The sequence below is a fragment of the Corapipo altera genome, unplaced genomic scaffold (genome assembly GCF_003945725.1).
Source record: "Corapipo altera isolate COAL_440 unplaced genomic scaffold, ASM394572v1 54, whole genome shotgun sequence".
Taxonomy (NCBI): domain Eukaryota; kingdom Metazoa; phylum Chordata; class Aves; order Passeriformes; family Pipridae; genus Corapipo; species Corapipo altera.
Window position 1 is genome coordinate 8,657,915 of NW_020884902.1, and position 19,085 is coordinate 8,676,999.

A 19,085-nucleotide genomic window follows, 5' to 3' on the forward strand; every position below is an offset into this window, starting at 1 on the left:
CCATCAGCTACCACAAAAATGTTACTCCTCAATGCCCTCACAGGAATTCCACTGTTTTGGCAGTACTTCCACTCGCTTCTGAAAAGCACCCGCTGACCTTGCCATGCAGGTAGTTTAGAGCACACCACACACGTGTCTTTCCAGGCAAAATAGCTGAAAGACTTCTCAGATCCCAGCACAAAGGTTGTTGAACCCTCTGGGGTGGGGTGATGATTCCCAGTGCCAAACAAATAACTCAAGAAAACAAGGTCACCTCCAGAGGAAATGAACGGAACCATCTTCATTCACAGCTTCTTCTGCCATGTCAGCCTCGCCCTTCGCTGAAAATCTGGAGACAGTTACAGTGGGAAACAAAGGACAACCTGAGCCTGAGGCTGGCCAAGACAACAAGCACTCTGATCCTCCCAGGTGTGTCCCTTGAGTTCCACAGAAATATCCTGGAGCAGCTGTCCTCCGAGTACTGCTTTCCAGCTGCCCTGCATATCCCTGATTTAGCACCTCCACAGCTCTCAAACCATCACTGATGAACCACTGTTGGCTCTCAGCTTTCTCTTCTCTCCGTGATTTGATCCTACTCTTCACTTCAGAGCCCTTCTCCATCTGAAGTCCTCCCAACAACTCTGTCCTCTGCCCTCAAAGAGAATCCCATCCCACCCTGCCCTTCAGGGGTCTTCCCAGCTAAGCCACCCAACTGAACGCTCAACACCTCTTGCCTTTTACCTCTTCTTTGCCTAGTTTTCACCTCTGGCATCACCCTCCAGAGAAAAAAATCCTGGAAACCAGAGTCTTCTCCATTTCTTCTTTCATCTCCTTGACTCACCTACTAGCTATGCTCCATCCAGCTCTCCCCACGGTCACACTCAGACTTTTCTGTGTGCTTCAAGACTAGAAGTTACTGATGATGTTCTCCTTCCAGGAAGCCTGCCTTGCCTATCTTCTACACCCAAGCGACCTGCTCCTCAAGAGCTCCCCTAGAAGGCCGTAGAGCTAAGATACAACACACGCAGCACTGCAGACAAACACCAGCAGGAAAGCTATTTGCAATCTCAGGTACAATAAATTCCTGCAAGGAATCTACTCAGGGTAGCTCTCCTATCAGAATGGCTACCACAGAATCACGGAATCATTAAAGGTTGGAAAAGACCTCCAAGATCATCAAGTCCAACCTTTGAACAAACACCACTAAAAGAGAGCACTAAAGGCCACGTTTACTTGTTTATCCACCACTTCTGGGGATGGTGACTCCCCACTGCCCTGGGCAGCCTAATCCCTGCAGGCGAAGCCAGTTCGAAGGACGGTAAAATTTCCAAAATGAATAGTTGTATCTGTACCTCAACCCACACTAAAGCACCTGCCAGTCTCTGCTGAGGGGAGTAGATGAGGAGCAGCCTAGGGAAGGGAAAGCTGATGCAGTTTCCCATTCCCACAGCTCCTGCTGACTGAGCCGAGCAGGTTCGTTGCAGCACATCCCTAAACCTCCTCCAGGCCACAGTGGTCAGGTGTCACTTCTGACACCTGTGGGATGTGAGCAGATCTTGTCAGATACACACCTTGGATGCACGTGACTCCACCCCACAGAGCACATACAATGGGTGTATCATTTTCACCCCGGCCTGTTTTCCAATCCCAAGTAACTCTCAGAGCTGCAGATCCCACCTGGATGTCAGTAAGTCTCCCACTGGCAACTTCAACAACCATGTCACTGTCAACAAAGTCCTGCCACTGGGCAGTTCCCCAGCTCAGAAAGGGAAGAGACCACAGGCACCCACCCAGGCAAAGCCCTGCTGCTTCCCCACATGACTCTAGACTAAACAAAACCAGTTTTAGATCAGTCAGGCAAGCACAGCCCAACACAACATGCCCAAACCTGAGCCAGCAGGAAAATTTCCTTTCAGGATAAAGCAAGACTTGGTTCACTGGCCACAGGTAACCGACCCTGAAGTGCAGACGGGAAAGCTGCGGCATCTGGAGGGACAAAGAGCACTCAAAGCTCTGCCCCATGTGACACTAATGAGGGAGGATTAATTTTCTTCAGCAAGGTTCAGAACTCTGGAAGGAAGAAAAGCTGCATATCTGCGTGACACGGCCAAATCCAGCTGCTCCCACTGGCACACCAGCCTCCTGGAATGCTCCGATGGCTCCGGAGCCTGTCAGGGCAGTGCTCCCACCGCTGCAGTTGCACAAACACTTGAGGCTGTAGGTGCTCAACTCTGCACATGGGGAGAGACAAAAGGCAATTCTCCATGTCCCACGGTGTGCTGAAGCACAACCTGCCCTGTGGGGCCACCAGGCAGAGGATGGAACCTACAGCTCACCTGGAGAGCTGGGAGCTGTTCTGCAACTAACTCTGTTATATGCAGGATATGAAAGCTACTGAGGCTGAACATAGCACACATTTTCCTGAAAAACCATGTTCAGTCCTCTTAAGCAGTGTTCAACTCCAAACAAGCTGGGGTGGAACCCTTCCCTGGGTTAAGGAAGGCAGCAGGACAATACCTGAAGTCCCAGGGACCAGTTCCACAGGGAGGGAGGTAGATAATCCACCTTCCCTTCCTGCCAACTCCAGCCCAACCACCGCCAACCTGCACGTTCCACACACAGGGCGAGGTGAGGGACCAAGCTTTCACGTTAGGTGTAATAGAAAAACGTTCTTTACTCTGCAACTTGTCTTTACAAATATATATTTATATATTTAAGCCCATTTCAGGCCATAAAAGCCCATAAAAAAAAACAACCAGTACCTTTTTGAATGAGAGAAACTGCGAGGCAGAAGTCTGAGGGGACAGACTCCCACCCAAGGGCTGCTCTGGCGCTTCTCTGAAGGCCCTTAGTTAGCGCATAAAACCACCTCCAAAATCCTCTGATCTGAAAAGGAGGGCACCATTCTTACCCCCCTTCACTGCTCTCTGTATGAGGTAAACTGGAATCACTTTTACATCATCGCTTTAAAAAGGAGATGTTGTATCCTGAAGACCAGCTTTTCCAAGGAACATTTGTGAATGGGTTAAAAAGGGTTCAGATGCCGCGTGTGGATCCAACCACAGTGTGCTGTTGTCTCAAAATAGAACAAGTTGATACTAAAAAGCTATTCCAGATACATACAAGTACAAACACTAGAGCTGGTCAGAAAGATTCAGTTTCAACGTTTGTTTGTTTGTTTTTTTTAAAAGCAGGGAAAATTTTCTGCAGTGTGGCTTTTCATTTCCCCTCTCCTCACTTTTCTACCAGTCCCATAAACTTTCCAAAACAAAAATCACGTGTCTGCTGTCAGAGTGCAAAGTCCATCCAAATCTCGTGTTTCAGTTCACTATCACTACACTTAACAAACCCTGATGGAAAACCAAAAGGTCTCGATTTAACTTAGCAAAAGTGATACCTAGAAAATATTCAACACCAAGAGGTCTTACAAAAAAAAAAACTTGAGACTACTAAGGCAATCTAAGGCACAGTGTTTTGGAAGAAGTGCTTTCTCCCTTTGGTGTTGCTTTATACACATCATGTGTGCGAGTCCGAGGGATGCATGGAGCTGCAGATGGATGCCATGCCTTCTCCCAAGCAGGGAATCCCATCTTCTGCTGCAGTTTCAGACGTAGGCTCCCAATGCTGCGTGAAATTCAGTTAGACATTGCACCAGCTGCTGAAACTTGGGTCTTTCTTCGGGATCTAGGGCCCAACAGCAGGCCATCACTGCAAACCTGCAAGACAGAGGCACATGGAGACAGGAGGAGAACGTCAGCCAGGTGACCATAGCCCCAGCCAGAAGGGGAAAAACAGCCTTTGCCACTGGGAAACCTGCTGATCAAGCAGAGAGAGACCAGGAACACTGGATCTTATAGTACATGATGCTGAACAGCTCGTTCAGAGGACAGACACCTGACACCTGGAATGATCAGCATATGGGCTGGGACTAGAGGTGCTGGCTTGATTTGGGATATGAGCCTTTGGCAATCTAGGAGGGAGCAATACATGGTCATTAGAAATTGCTCAACTGCTTAAAAGCATGGAATTATGGAATGGTTTGGGTTGGAAGGGACATTAAATCTCATCCAGTTCCACCCCCTGCCATGGGCAGGGACACCTTCCACTAGCCCAGGTTGCTCCAAGCCCCATCCAACCTGCCCTTGGACACTCCCAGGGATCCAGGGGCAGCCACAGTTGCTCTGGGCAACCTGTGCCAGGGCCTCCCCACCCTCACAGGGAAGGATTTCTTCCCAGTATCCTATCTATCCCTGCCCTCTGGCAGTGGGAAGCCATTCCCCTTGTCCTGTCTCTCCAGGCTGTTTTCCAAAGTCCCTCTCCAGCTCTCCTGGAGCCCCTTTAGGCTCTGGAAGGGGCTCTCAGGTCTCCCTGGATCCTTCTCTCCTCCAGGTGAAGACCCCCAGCTCTCCCAGCCTGGCTCGAGAGCAGAGAGGCTCCAGCCCTTGGAGCATCTCCATGGCCTCCTCTGGACTCACTGCAGCCTTCTGGCTCACTTCCATGGCCTTCTTCTGTTGGAGGCCCCAGAGCTGGAAGCAGCAGCGCACACAAGGAGCACCCACCGCAAGGTTTGTCTGACAGGCAGAACAAAAGGGCGGGGGAAGAAGGCAAACCCGGCTCTTTCTCTGACAAGCCTGGCTTAACGTGCTGATCAGAAAGCAGGCCCTTCATGCTCTCCCCCAGCCCACACTCACAGCTCGTCGGGGCAGTTGATGGGCTGCGCGATGCGATAGCCGTCCTTGAGGTACGCGCCCATCTCGAAGGGGTCGATGTCCACGTACGGCGTCTGGCCCAGGGTCATCAGCTCCCACAGCGTCACTCCGAAGGCCCACTGCGAAGGAACAGTGCAGGGGTTAACAAACCAGGCTGAACCTTGGCAGCTCCTCCAGGCACTGCACAGAATCAGTCAGAAATAAGAGCAGGCAGAGAAAGAAAGCTTTACGTAAATTCCATATATAACCACGTGGCAACACGTTGTCTTGAACAGGGCTAATTAAGAATCTCAGAACTGGCGTTAAGTTGCCCAGAGAAGCTGTGGTTGCCCCATCCCTGGAAGAGTTCAAGGCCAGGCTGAACAGGGCTTGGAGCAACGTGGGCTAGTGGAAGATGTCCCTGCCCATGGGTGGTGGAAGTGGATGAGCTTTAAGGTCCCTTCCAGCCCAAATCATTCCATGACTCTATGAAGTTGAACTAAAGTCAAAATCTTAGTGCACCAAGATATCAGTGCTAAAAATCATTTGTTTACTGCATTTTTTATTATGACACTTCAGAACATTTAAATCTAAAGGATACTGAACACTGAATCACTGTTTAACATAAAATTGGTATTTTTTTCTACGTTTTAGTTCTTCAAAATGCCTCAAAAATCATCAAAAAAGGTCTGTGAAATTCAAGAGGTCAGAAGGGCAGACTGAATGAGACCATCGTTCTTTTGAATCCAAGTCATCTGTATATTTGGAGGGTATGCTCACAATTAGGACCCAGGAGAAAAAAATAAGGATTCCATCCCAGTAAACCTGACAGCTGGATCAGCATTCAACACATCCAGCTGACACTCCTTGCCAGGAGGAGTTTAAAAGGATGAAAAGTCCATCAATCAATCCACACACAAGCAGAGTACAAGGAAAATGATTTATGAGGTGGTATCCAGAGACCCAGGAGACCAGAGATGGAGCTGATACTGCACGCTGGTGACTCACTGCTCAGGTTACACGTGCTGCAAGCATCATGATTTATTACAAAAGGGCAGAATTCTGCAAGGCTCACAAGATTCTTGTTTTAATCAAGAGAAATCCCACCACTCCCCTTGATCAAAGCCTTAAGGGAGGGATGTTTTCAGATGGGAAGGTCTGGGAATGGCAGAGGCACAGACACAGCTCTGAACAGCCACCAAAGGAAATAAAATCCCTTTTTTAAAGTTAAGAAATGAGGGACAAGTGGTGGTCATGGACGTGAGATGAAGGGTGAGTCAAGCAAAACCACTCTGAGAATGCCCCTCCTGTAATTCCGTAAGGAACTGCCTAAAAATGGCACAAAGAGATGCAAGAGCTCCGTGTCCAAGAGTGGGAAAACCACGGAATCACAGTTCAGCAGGAATAGTGGTTTGTTTTCCTACGCTCTGGCTGCCTGATAGAGCTGCTGGCTGGGGAGGAACACATTACTGGGAAGGTTTCAAGCCAGCAAAACCATTTGGAAGAAAGTCATCCAAAAAGCAAGGCTGGAACATCTCGGCAGACACCACCCACACTGTTTGTACCACATGTCATCACCCATTACCTCTTAAATGCAGGGGGATCACTAGATTTGTTCCTTGCAAGCAGACAAAAACATATGACATCAGACTCCTGTGAAGAGCATCCAGGTAGATGCGAAGCTGATATTTAGGGCAGATGGTATTTTCTAAACACGCAGAAAAACTGCCCGTTTTTGAACTCTACAACTCTCAGCTGGCCACATCTCTGCAGTTAAAACTGTGTATTAGAAGGGGAGTGGCATTTATCCCTATGTAAGGAAAAAAGGAGTTGTGTTAAAATGGGAGGAACAGATGCTGAATTGCACTGTTTATGATACTGAGGTTCCTTCATCCGAATAGAATTCCACATCTCACTGCCACCGTTACATAAGCTTTCATTTCCAAGTCCAGTCTTCAAAAACAGGGCTTTTGTGTTCCACAGTTAAAATAATAATAATTAAAAAAAAATCAACATTTGCTCCAGCCCATTTAGCACTCTAAAAACATGCTCTTACAGGCAGCTTCGATTTCCTCTTCTGTCTTCAAGTTTGGTACAACACAAACCCCGTACGCATTTTCCAATGAATACAGAAGTACTTGTGGAGCAGAGCTGGCACCTTCCCTTCCTTCCTCGTTTTTCTTGTTGTTTATGTGCTTTGAGCACTAATACAGAGACCACGAGGGGAAAAAAAACAACCAGAACTTCTCAGATGTTTTCCAAACCAGACCAGAGCACTGCACCAAGACAGGATGCACCCAAGGGTGCTGAGGGAGCAGGCTGAGCTCAGTGCAGTGCTGCTCCTACCATCTTTGAAAGGTCACCTCAACCAGGGCAGGTTCTTGACAAGTGGAATAAAGACACCCTCGGGAAGAGATGGGAGCCAGGGAACTACAGGCCAGACAGTCTAACATCAGCTCCTGTGTATGTTTGGAGCATGTTATCCTGAAGTCACTTCTATGCATATGAACCATAAAGGAGTGTGGGAAGAGTCAGCACGGATTTATGAGGGCTGTGGATTTATTTTAAGCTGTGCCTGACTAGTTCTCTGCTGAGCAGACAGTGTGTCAGTGGACACGGGGTGAGCCAAGGATGTCCACTTTGACTTCCAGAGGGTGGTTGGCACTGACCAGGTTCCCCAGGGCAGTGGGCATGGCCCCAAGGCTGCCAGAGCTCCAGGATTGTTTGGACAACGCTCTGAAGGACAGGGTGGGATCGCTGGGGTGTCCTGTGCGGGGGCAGGAGCTGGACTGGATGATCCTTGTGAATTTAGCTATCTTTCCTGCCAACACTTCCAAGGGAACAGGATGCAATGGGCAATTTTTCTGTGCACAAGGGCCTGACTGCTCTCAAAACCATCCGCCACAAGCAGCAGATGCAGGAAGCAGAAGCAGACACTGCTCTAAACAAGCCACTGTTATCTATTTGGTGCCATGGATCCACTACCATGGAGTCACAGCTCAGGGGTCCCCAGCATAACAAAGATGTGGAGCTGCTGGAGCGAGTCCAGAGGAAGCCACAGAGATGCTCTGAGGGCTGGAGCCCCTCTGCTCTGGAGCCAGACTGGGAGAGCTGGGGGTCTTCACCTGGAGAAGAGAAGGATCCAGAGAGACCTGAGAGCCCCTTCCAGTGCCTAAAGGGGCTCCAGGAGAGCTGGAGAGGGACTTTGGAAAACAGCCTGGAGAGACAGGACAAGGGGAAATGGCTTCCCACTGCCAGAGGGCAGGGATAGATGGGATACTGGGAAGAAATTCTTCCCCATGAGGGTGCTGAGGCCCTGGCACAGGTTGCCCAGAGCAGCTGTGGCTGCCCCTGGATCCCTGGAAGTGTCCAAAGGCAGGTTGGATGGGGCTTGGAGCAACCTGGGCTAGTGGAAGGTGTCCCTGCCCATGGCAGGGGGTGGAACTGGATGAACTTTAATGTCCCCTCCAACCCAAACCATTCCGTGATTCTGTGGTTCTCGAACAGCTGAAAAAAGGGAAAAATGTCAATAAACTACATTTACAAAATGGAAGAGGAGGGAAAAAACTCACCACATCACTAGCACTGGAAAATTCATTGTTCACCAGGCTTTCCAGAGCCATCCACCGAACTGGCCTGTTCTCATTATCCCCCAGGCAATGGTAATCCATGGGAAACAGGTCCCGGGACAGCGCATTGTCCGTGATCTTCACCTGAAGTGCATCGTCAATGCTAATTCAGAGAGAACAGGAGCACTCAGCAAACCTGTAGTCACAGCTTTACAGCACATATTTCTGCTCAGCCTTAAGTTTCAGACTCAGGATTTAACTGGGGAATGCTAATCCACATTTCAAGGCAGTCATTCTCCTGTACCGGGACACGCTTATTCCGTGATTAGTAAATATTATCACAGAACCTATTTGTTCTGTGCCAACAGATAAGCACCAGAGAAATCAGCAGGCTTGATTAAATAAAATCAAACATTTACAGGTGAAAAAAAAATACACTTAAAGCCAACAAGTAACTCCCTTAAACTATTCCTGCTCCCTTGGAGATCCCCTACCAGAGCAATTAAACACCTTTCAGCACTTCTGTGGTAATAATGGGGCAAAGATTAAAGCAAAGAAAGATCCTGTAATATCTTCTAGCAACCAATATTTTTTGTGGCCTAAAAGTGTGTCTCCAATGAAGCAATTTGGTAAGATATTATTTATTCCACTCAACAAGAGAGATTGATGCTTGTCAGAAATAGGACACCAAGGGAAACTTACTTTTAATCAAGAAAAGATGACTCAAAATAACACAGAGAAATTGCCCCCTCTGGGATGTAATTCAGGCTGTCTGAATTTACAGAAGTGTGTAATACAGTTCAATGTTCTCATAAACAGCTGATCTCAGAATATGGGAAAGATGTTGGCTTCAACATCTCATGACAAAAATACAGAAGTAACATTGGGTTGGGGGAGATGGTAACAAATCGGTGCTTGTTGTCTGCTCATCTTGTCAATTACTTTAATGAGAAAAAATAAACAAAAATGCTCAATTTGTGTGTTTCCCCCTTCACAGTCTCTGACACCTTCTTATTTATCCCATTTCTATGCATTTTCAGGCCAGTTCATTATCCTCAAAATTTACAGCCCAAGGAATTTCCATATCTAATTATTGTTAAGAGTTCAGAGAAATTCCTAGAAGACTAATCTATAAGCAAATTTAATCTAAAGGGCAATTTCACAGTGATTAGAGAGCTCTGACTTGTGCAATCCTCCTGTCCACTGGAATTGGACCTGACTGTGCCATGGACACAGGAGACCAAAAGTATTTCGTCCCTTAAACTTGCCAACACCACTGCAACCCTGGCTCCCTTCCCAAAATTAGGACATGGATCTGACACACTTGGTACCAACTTCTCCCAGCCTTTCACCACACAGGAGCAGACCTGGGGATTGAAGGAGGGGCAGGGGGAACAAAGCCCTTCCAGGGATCCCAGCCACTGGCATCTCCTTCTCTTTCCAACACTAAAGCTCCAGGGGATTCCCTGATGTTTGTGATCTTTGCTCCCTGTGGTAGCACTTCTTCCTCAACATGTTCACCAGTAAGGAAAAGCAATAGGAATTAAGAACAGAATCTCCCAAGAAGTCCATCCCACTGAGCATCCCTAGGGAGCACAGGAGCAGGTAGAGGGTGAGTAGAGATCTTGTGAGGGATTTGGTTCATAGAAAGCCACCAAGCACCTCCATCTCTACATTTCGAGGGTGTATTCCAGCCAGAAGATGGTCTCAAACCCTACTCTGGTATTTCTACCATTCCAAAGCTCATTCATATTCATCCATCACTTGGGAACTAAAAAAATCTGCCAATGACCAAAGCCATGAAGCCATTACCTAAGGGGAAAAAAACCAAGAGAAACAACTTTGTACAAAAATCCATCACTGATAAATTGTCGGAGATATTCCAAGTTCTTATTAAAGCTGAAGGGAAGCTTTAATTCTTTTCAAGACTTTAAAAAAAAGTTATAGACAAACCCAGCAGAAGTATTTACAGGGGGGATGTTCTGCTTCCTTTAAAACCTGGTCCACCCTGGGTTTGGGAGGAAAACAGCTTCACTGACAAAACCAGTCACCTAAAACTCAGGAAGAAGCCCAGCGATACACCTGGGAGCAGAGATCAGGGCGACTGGAAGAGCTCCAGCCCCAGAGGTGACAGTACTTACACACAGTTTCTAGCAGCCAGGTCTTTGTGAATGACCTCCCGTCTGGCCAAGTAGCTCATTCCACAGGCAATCTGGATGGCCATATGGACGAGGTCCTGCTGGGAGATGGCCTGCAAAGAGCCCACAACAGCAATCACTGCCAGCCCAGTGCCTGCAGGGTCACCAGCTGTGCTGCAGTGCCCCTCCCCTCCCCTGCAGTGCCTGATGCCTTCTAGTCCCTACAGACCTGAGGGACACTCAGGAAAACTCCTTATTCTAAGTTTTCCCTCCTTTTTTTTGACATTCCAAGGGCAAATGTTTCCAAGTTGCACCTGCTTTTCCTTTGATTAGAGGTGAACACAGCTAAAAGTGGTCGATTTTACCCTTCTTACCACACTTTTTTCACTTCATCTCCCTGAAGACCAGCTCATTTCCAGGCAGGAGCACAAACAGTCCCAGTCCTTGTTGCTCTCTACTGCTGAAAACCAGTAGCCAATGCTGTTGCTCCAGCTCCCTTTGCAACTTCACAGTCCTACCTAAATTAAAATCTTACACATATTTATAGCTTGCCTTCCCTCTTCCACTTCTATAGTGTTTCAGGAACCTGAGGATGTGGGGAACACACTGAAGCTGCAAGACCAGGGTTAAAATAAACCAAATATTACATTAAAATGATAATAAAGGGGCTAGTTTGAAATTTGGCACGTAACAGGAAGAAATTCTCACTTTGGGATTTCATTTTGTGCCTGATTTAGTCTAAAGAATCCAAACCAAGGTGAAGTTGAAAACAAGGTAGTTCTAACGAGAGGGACAGTTTTACTATACATACACATCCAGCACTAAAAGATAATTCAGATTATTAAAAACAAGAAAAATATGTTCTCATCTAGGAATATTTTCTTTCAGAAAATACATGCCATAGGTCCCACGGAAACACAGCAAAGTTATTAATGCTAAAGAGCACCCACAGCAATTAAAAAAAAAAAAATCAGAGATTGCTTCCCTTATCTAAAGTTCAATAAATCCAGTTATTTGACTAACAAAGAACTACAGTAATTAAAGGGACTGTTAATTACACCAAAACTAAAATCAGGAAACCTGAAATTCCTCCAGACAGGATTTCCCCTAATTTAAATCTCCACAATCAGACACTGTTTTCTCTATTTTTTAGGATAATTTGAAGATGCACTGATATACCACTGATATACTGATATACTAGTCAGAGGTCTCTCAGCCTCACACTGATAAACAGCCAGGAACGTTTTCCTAGTATGGATCAAGGACAACACTTGCTGGGGAACCTCCTCTGCAGGTCACACCAATGCCACAACTATTCCTTTGAAGGCACAAACACAGGTGACAGAGTAAATCCAGGGTTAATGGGCACGAATTCCCAGGTTCCTGGGTGTACCTGAGGGTTGTTGGCCTCCACCAACTTGCACTGTCGCAGGAAGAGTTTAAGGTTCCCCCAGTTCATGTATGGCAGCAGCACCATTGGTTTCTCTCCCTCTTCTATACAGACATGGGTGATAGGCAGCAGATTCCTGCAAGACAGAGAAATTCCTCATTTTATGGAACTGAAATCTGGTAAAAAATATTTCTGATCCCTAAACAAAGTAACTGAAATTAATTCAATGTTGAAGCACAGCATTTAATCTTGTATTATGAACTCCTGAGCACAACATGTCCAAATAATTGAAGCCCTAGACATTACTTTTCTTAATAAATGCAATATTTGATTAGTTTCCCATTAGGAAGAACCCTCCAAATTTTTTCCATTTGGTCCAAGAGGGCTGAAATAAATTGCTGTGAATACAGGTTATCATTTGGACTCCAAAGTGATATATCCTCAGCTGGGAAGTGTATCATTCTAAAGGCAACTATTGACACAGAATATACAGTTCCCTTACAGTATTTTAACAACAAAAAAAGTCAAAACATCATGTTTGATCCACTGCAAAGTGACAGAACAGAAAAATGTAGTTTTGAATCAGCTAAGCATCAAATTGTATTCTAACTACACAAACAGTTTTAGAACCAGGGAATCATTTAAGTTGGAAAAGACCTTTAACCCAGTTCTGCCAAGGCCACCACTAAACCACTTTAAATGTCCCTTCCAACCCTCTTATGGCCCAGGTAACCCCCATGCTGTGGTGTTTCTAAACATCTTCCTGTAGTGTCATTCTATAAATATAAATAGATCAATATATAAATATATGTAATAATATATAAATAGCAATATGTACATTCATAGGAACTTGAATCAAACTGGACACAGTTTCAAATTTCCATCAATCACTTTTTTAAATACCTGTATTTCCTATTTAAAACTTGTTAGTAAAAGTCTCCAAAGAGACATGATGATTTTTAAAAGGGAATTTTGAAGTTTCTTACCTGAAGGCATCTGACAGTCAGGTGTCACACCCATGAGCTCTACGGACCCGTGAAGGTCCCAGCTTTATGGGCAGTGTAGAGAAGAAAAGCTTTTTGGACTTTTTAAAAATAGTTTGACTTACAAAAGGAAGGGCAACAGCTCACTCTGAATGATGAGAGAGGGGGGCTGGGTCATTTTGGTTCAATTTTAAGTATGATTCCCCAAGAACCTGCTACTGCTCTTAATACAATCTTGTTTTTTAGGTAAGGCTGGGAGAGCTGGGGGTGTTCAGATCAGAGAGGAGAAGGCTCCAGGGAGACCTTAGAGCCCCTTCCAGTGCCTAAAGGGGCTCCAAGAGAGCTGGAGAGGGACTTTGGACAAGTGCCTGCAGGAATAGGACAAGGGGAAATGGCTTCCCACTGCCAGAAGGCAGGGATAGATGGGATATTGGGAAGAAATTCTTCCCTGTGAGGGTGCTGAGGCCCTGGCACAGGTTGCCTAGAGCAGCTGTGGCTGCCCCTGGATCCCTGGAAGTGTCCAAGGCCAGGTTGGACGGGGCTTGGATCAACCTGGGCTAGTGGAGGGTGTCCCTGCCCATGGTAGGAGGTGGCACTGGATGGGCTTTGAGGTCCCTTCCAACCCAAACCAGTCTGGGATTCCACGATCCTATAAAAGTCTCACTGAATTCTAAACAAACAGTTCCCTTTCCCCCCTCAGGGAGCTTTAGTTTTAGCACAGGGACTTCCAGCTCCCAGGGACAGTTCTGTCACACCCCTTGCCTGCCTTACCTGTGGTGAAGTCCTCGGAGTTTGCAGCTCTCAGTCAGCATCATTGTCACCTGCACCTCCGAGGCCTGATCTAGGGGGAAAAGGGAACCACAGACACAGCCTTGGAATCAAACCAACACATCCATTACAATTCAGTCCACGTTTTCAAGTCACTTGAGGTCACTGGAGCACAAACAGAACTTGTTTGCCTCCCTTTTTAAAATGGAATTTAAAAAGCCCCATGTGAGTAAGCCAAGTTCTGAGGGTTATTTCTGCTTGAACGAGTGGGGTGACGCCGAGAAGGGAAACAAGCCACACTCCAGGTGCTGACAGGCTGTATTTTTGCCACTTCCTGACAGCTTCTGGGCAGGCACAGCTGCCTGCACTGGGCACTGTGGGGCACATCCTGCCCAGGCGCCAGGGCTGGTGGAAGCAGGGCCCATGCCACGTGTTTCCCAAACGTGGATGTGCTCTGAGGACACTGCTTTGCTGCTCAGTTACCAGTACAGGTGTCTGCAGTTCACAGCCACACTGCTGGAGACCACTGATTTCTAGGTTTACTTATTTCCTTGCTCTCTGCTTGGCCCACTTGACTCTTGGTAACCTTAGAGCTTTCGTGTTTCCTTCTCCACCTTTAAAAATAAATAAATAAATAAAAGAAATCCCTTCTGCCAGCTAAAATTCAGGCATCTGTGGTAACCCCAGCGACCCATGGCAATGGGCAGAACACCCCCATGCAGTGGGCAGAAGCACAAGTGGTGCCTGCAACCCCTTCCCCACCAATATTTGTGTATTTGGGGCTTTTCCCCCTCTCAGGTGGCAAGAACCTACAGGGAAGCTTAAGGTGACGTAAATAAGAGCTCTTCCAATCCCACCCTCCTCATTCCTGGGTGCATTTTCCATCCCTCCCTCGTGCTGGGACTAGTCCTGGTGTGCCTTGGCAGGAAGCTGGCACAGGAGAGCCCAGCTCAGCCTCATCAGCTTTCCCTGCTGCTTTAAGGGGGGGATTTACATACTGCACATGATTCAAGCCAAGATTTTACTGCCCTGGGAGGAAGAAGAGGCAAGAACTCATCTGCTCTTTTCCCTTCTCCATGGTCTGAGCCTGCTCCCTGTGCAGCCCTGACACCCCTTCCTAACTGAGCCTGAACCCTGCAAGGGAAAATGTGACTTGGGTTGAGTTTTGAGTGATGTGGGAGCTCTAGAAAAGCCCAGAGAGAGGTGCCATTAAATGAGTGACAATTATGGCTGCAGTATATTATGGGATGCATCAACCAGTGCATTTGGACTCCTCACAACAAAAAAGACATTGAGGGGCTGGAGCGTGTCCAGGGAAGGGAACAGAGCTGGGAAGGGGCTGAGGGAGCTGGGGGGGCTCAGCCTGGAGAAAAGGAGGCTCAGGGGGGACCTTCTGGCTCTGCAACTCCCTGACAGGAGGGGGGAGCTGGGGGGGGTCGGGCTCTGCTCCCAGGGAACAAGGGACAGGAGGAGAGGGAACGGCCTCAAGCTGTGCCAGGGGAGGGTCAGATTGGATACTGGGGAATATTTCTTGATGGAAAGGGCTGTCCAGCTCTGGCACAGACACCCAGGGCAGTGGTAGAGTCCCCATCCCTGGAGGGATTTAAAAGCCATGTGGATGTGGCACTTGGGGACATGGGATAGTGGTGGCCTTGGCAGTGCTGGGGGAGCAGTTGGACTCGATGGTCTTAGAGGGCTTTTCCAAACTAAACCACTCCATGATTCCCTTGTATGTGATAACAATTCCATATGGGGGGATGGTATGTACAAACTCTTGCAGTGCAGGAGACATTTAAGCCACCACCAGCTGAAGCCTCTGGTTTGCACTCCAACACAGAGGCATGACAGGTTTGCTGTGTGATTAATTTGAGATGCAGAAGAGAGACTGCAAAGGGCTTGGCAACAAGTAAGAAAAACCGAGATAGTGCATTAAATGATACAGGCCTGAATGCTGAATCAGCCAACTGTTCTAAAGGGCAAGCAGCATTAAAAATGGACAGGTAAAAGCAGACTGTGAGAGGTCAGAGGAGCAGGTTACCAGCACAGAGCTCCAGGTGTAAATGTATTAATTACAGGACTCAAAGACCTCAACCTCTTCAACCCAGCACATGACAAGGGAGAAAAGCGATTCCTGGGTGTGAGTTTAAGCTGATTAACCCACTCATGCACTCTCTGGCCCTCTGCTTGCTGAACTGGTTTGCTTTTAATTATAAGAGCCACCAAGTAATAATTTGAAGCTTTAAATCAGAGATTATTTAAGAGTGGATTTAACATCTACAGAACAAGTCGAGCTGCTTTGGACAATGCACCTACTCATCTCTTCACGGTAACTCTGTCAGGGATGACACTCTCCTGTCACTGCCTTTCCCTTTCCAGCACTCAGGGAGGTTTCCAGCAGGTCACTGTGATGTTCTGGTGCTTTCTTTCCACCTTATAGTGGTTGAGCACCCCCAAAGGGACAATTGACTCCCAGTCAAGTATATACGGAAATCGAAATCTTATCTTGTGAAACAGTCTCAGCATCTGTATTGTGTTTGCTTATCAATATTATTTCCTTGTTTTCTGCATGGAAAAAAGACTTACCCAACACCAACGAATTCAACAGACCCAGAATAAACAATAGCAGTACAAGGCTGAGACCAATGCCAATTAAGTACCACCACACAATTCAGCTGTTGTTGGTTTGTACTCAGTATAATTCAAAACAGAATGTAAATCACCTCTTTGAGTGATTCTAGTCAAAAGGGGGAAAAATACCACCACAATACTACTGCAACAGTCCCCATAGCAGCCAGACTTCCTTTTAAGGCTGTCTGTCATCAGTTACACAAGAAAAAGTTCATTTAACTTTTCATTTAACTCTGCCTCATTTAATAGGCTATAACCACAGCTGAGCATCCAACAGTCAGGTCTTCACAGATCAGGGTGAAGGTGATTTTGGTAGTAATACATTTTGTTGTGAGGACCTGGTGAATCTGACCATCATGTATGAAAACCTTTCAGATCAATCCAGGAAACCCACAGCATTTCTGGCTGATATGAGAAATAGGAGTCCCAGAGCAATTCCAGCTTGGTGAGATGTTTTTACGAGGCCATTCTGGGATGAATCTTCCAGATTTCATCCTCCTGCCTGGGCCAAAGTATCACTCTGTACTAAAACCAGGCATCAGATCTCTGAGCAATCCATGTAAGCACACACACACACGTGGGCATTGTCTGTGCCCTCACACAGGTGAGAGCTGGGGAAGGATCCTGTCAAACCCACGGAATGCCCACGGGCTCCGGTGGCTCCTTTGTCTGCACCGGATCCATGAAGTCATTTGATATGAGCACAGCCACACACGCAGCTGGAGAGGGGGAACAGGGGGAGAGCCTCCCACAGAGCCAGGAACCTCTGAAGTTAGAACAGCTACTTGAAGACACAACTGAGGTCAGAGGCTCCCATGCATTAAAAATTTGGGCACCAGGAAACAGCCCTGAATTTAAGCTGAACTCTCCAGGGCAAGGCAACAAGGGCTTGGTGCACAACTTCCTCAAAGCCCTGAAAAGAGCTGAAGTCTGACAGATTACCATTATTTGTGATTAAGAATATGTCAGAGCTCAGCAATCCATGCAGTTGCAGCTGGATGATGATGAGGTGCAGCCTGGTTTTCACAAGGTGATCACACATCAGTAGCTGAGTAAATGAAGAGCAGAGACTTCAAGTGAGTTAAGAGGAAGATTTAACACTCAGTGGCAATTATAGATGTTCAATTAGGACCAAAAAGGTCCAACTTTCAGAAGGTGCTTAAAACCAACACTATTTGAGATGGATATAAACACATTCCAGAGAGGAAGATGCTCTCAAAGCCCTGGTTTCACCCTTTCTGGGCCTGGTTTTACCTTTTGCCAAGGCTCAGAGCAAGAACAAGGCAGGATTTCAAGCAGCTTTCATAGAGCTGCAGGTTTATCTCATGATATCACAGTATTTGTATGCAGCCAGGCACAATGGGACTCTTGGCACTGCTATTTTTGGAGAAGAGGCTAATCCCTCTGTGCTGGGATGTGCTGGGGCCCTGCCTGGCTCACAGGGAGAAAGAACCTACTTGATTTTTACCAACTTCTCGACATACAGCTGCAAAACCGCATTTTTAAATCTCTGTTCATCACCATTCATCAGTGACATGAATCATGAGGTGAAAAGATCTCGGGCAAGTTTTGTGATGACACTAAGACTGAGGGAATTTGCTCACTCCAAGACCAGGAACTCATCAGCTGCAGGGCATTACATGGGAGAACAGACACCTCCTCCCTACAACCCCCTTTCAGGCAGCATCACCACTTAAAGACTTCAGATTGGAGCACAGTCACTGAAATCTGTTTCTTCAGACAGAAGGCAAAGCAGAATCTTAAAATCCACGACACCAAAACTGAACTAGGTCAACCCAGAGCCCTTTCCCAGCCTGCTAAAGGCAGGAACAGCAGATTCCCTCAGCACTCCTATCAGCAGCAGCTCTGCAAACACAACAGCCAGGAACTCCAAGGCTTCTAACAAACACATTTCCCAACAGCAAGTTTTAAAAAGATGTTTTACCTGCAGCTTTTCCCACCTTTGGACCATTTGTAATGGCTTGTTCCCATGGGAACTTCCTTCTGTCTCATACTGAAAGCTTATACTCTCCCTCATCACAGCACTTGTACAGCCCATTTTCCACACAACTGCCTGTTCTCACGAGTTTCTATAACCCTTATTCTCTTCCAGCCTTAGGGGCTTTGCCCAATATCCTGTGACAAAGCCCAGGAGCTCTGGTTCTTGAAGGGTGACAGGCACAGAGGTCACAGAGTTCAGGACTGGAACAGCTCCAGGTGGTAAATGCTCCCTGTATCAACACATCCTTCTTAATTACTGATGCTTCTGCACAGCAATTAATTAGGTAAAACTGCTCCCAGGCAGAATTGAGCCCCAGTTCAAAGGGAACACGTGCCTGGGTACTGCTTTAACCCTTCTACTAGAGTCTTTGGAAGAAGTTCAACCCTCCAAGACTATCCTGTGCTCACATCTGTTGCACAGGACATTTTTAGTGCTGCTACCAGGTATTTTCACAGCTTCCCTTCACTACAAGGATGCACAGCTAAAGGAATGCAAGCAGTCAGGATCCAACCTGCTTTTGCACAGGTAGAAGGGAAAAGACATACAGAAAAATATTTCTGCTTTAAAACTTCCAGAGGCCCCAGGAGTCAGACAGGGACAAGGGACCATGGAAGCCAGTGGCACATCCCTGGCTTCCTGCCTGCCTTTGGAGTGAAGGAAAAAAATTCCCTGCTAAAATAGGGAATGTTGTTCTGTTTTCCCTACATTACAAATGCTCACACAGTTCTAAAAGGGCAGAGAAAAGCAGGATTTGGGGATGGTCTTATTTCCCTGCACAACAGTAACACCAGAATCCGAGGAGCAGCAGCAAAGAGAAACAAGGAAAAGAGTCTTTGCTCAATAATCCATTAAATGAACCCATAAATAATCCATTGAAATGAAGTCGAAAGTGTAAGTAAATGCAAAGTGAAACTGGGGAAGAGAGACATGACTAATGTCA

General features: G+C 46.8%; 1 protein-coding gene across 1 annotated transcript in view; it reads right to left on the reverse strand.

Moving 5' to 3' along the window:
• Positions 1–3,222: 3,222 nt before the first annotated feature.
• Positions 3,223–19,085, reverse strand: part of RYK (receptor-like tyrosine kinase) — a 50,111-nt gene continuing 34,248 nt past the window's right edge. Inside the window, exons 11-16 of the mRNA XM_027650462.1 lie at positions 13,519–13,588; positions 11,768–11,900; positions 10,378–10,487; positions 8,240–8,399; positions 4,671–4,807; positions 3,223–3,695 (exon numbers count right to left, since the gene is read on the reverse strand). Coding sequence (XP_027506263.1) covers positions 3,584–3,695; positions 4,671–4,807; positions 8,240–8,399; positions 10,378–10,487; positions 11,768–11,900; positions 13,519–13,588 — 722 coding nt within the window. The 3' untranslated portion in view covers positions 3,223–3,583. The remainder of the gene's footprint in view (positions 3,696–4,670; positions 4,808–8,239; positions 8,400–10,377; positions 10,488–11,767; positions 11,901–13,518; positions 13,589–19,085) is intronic.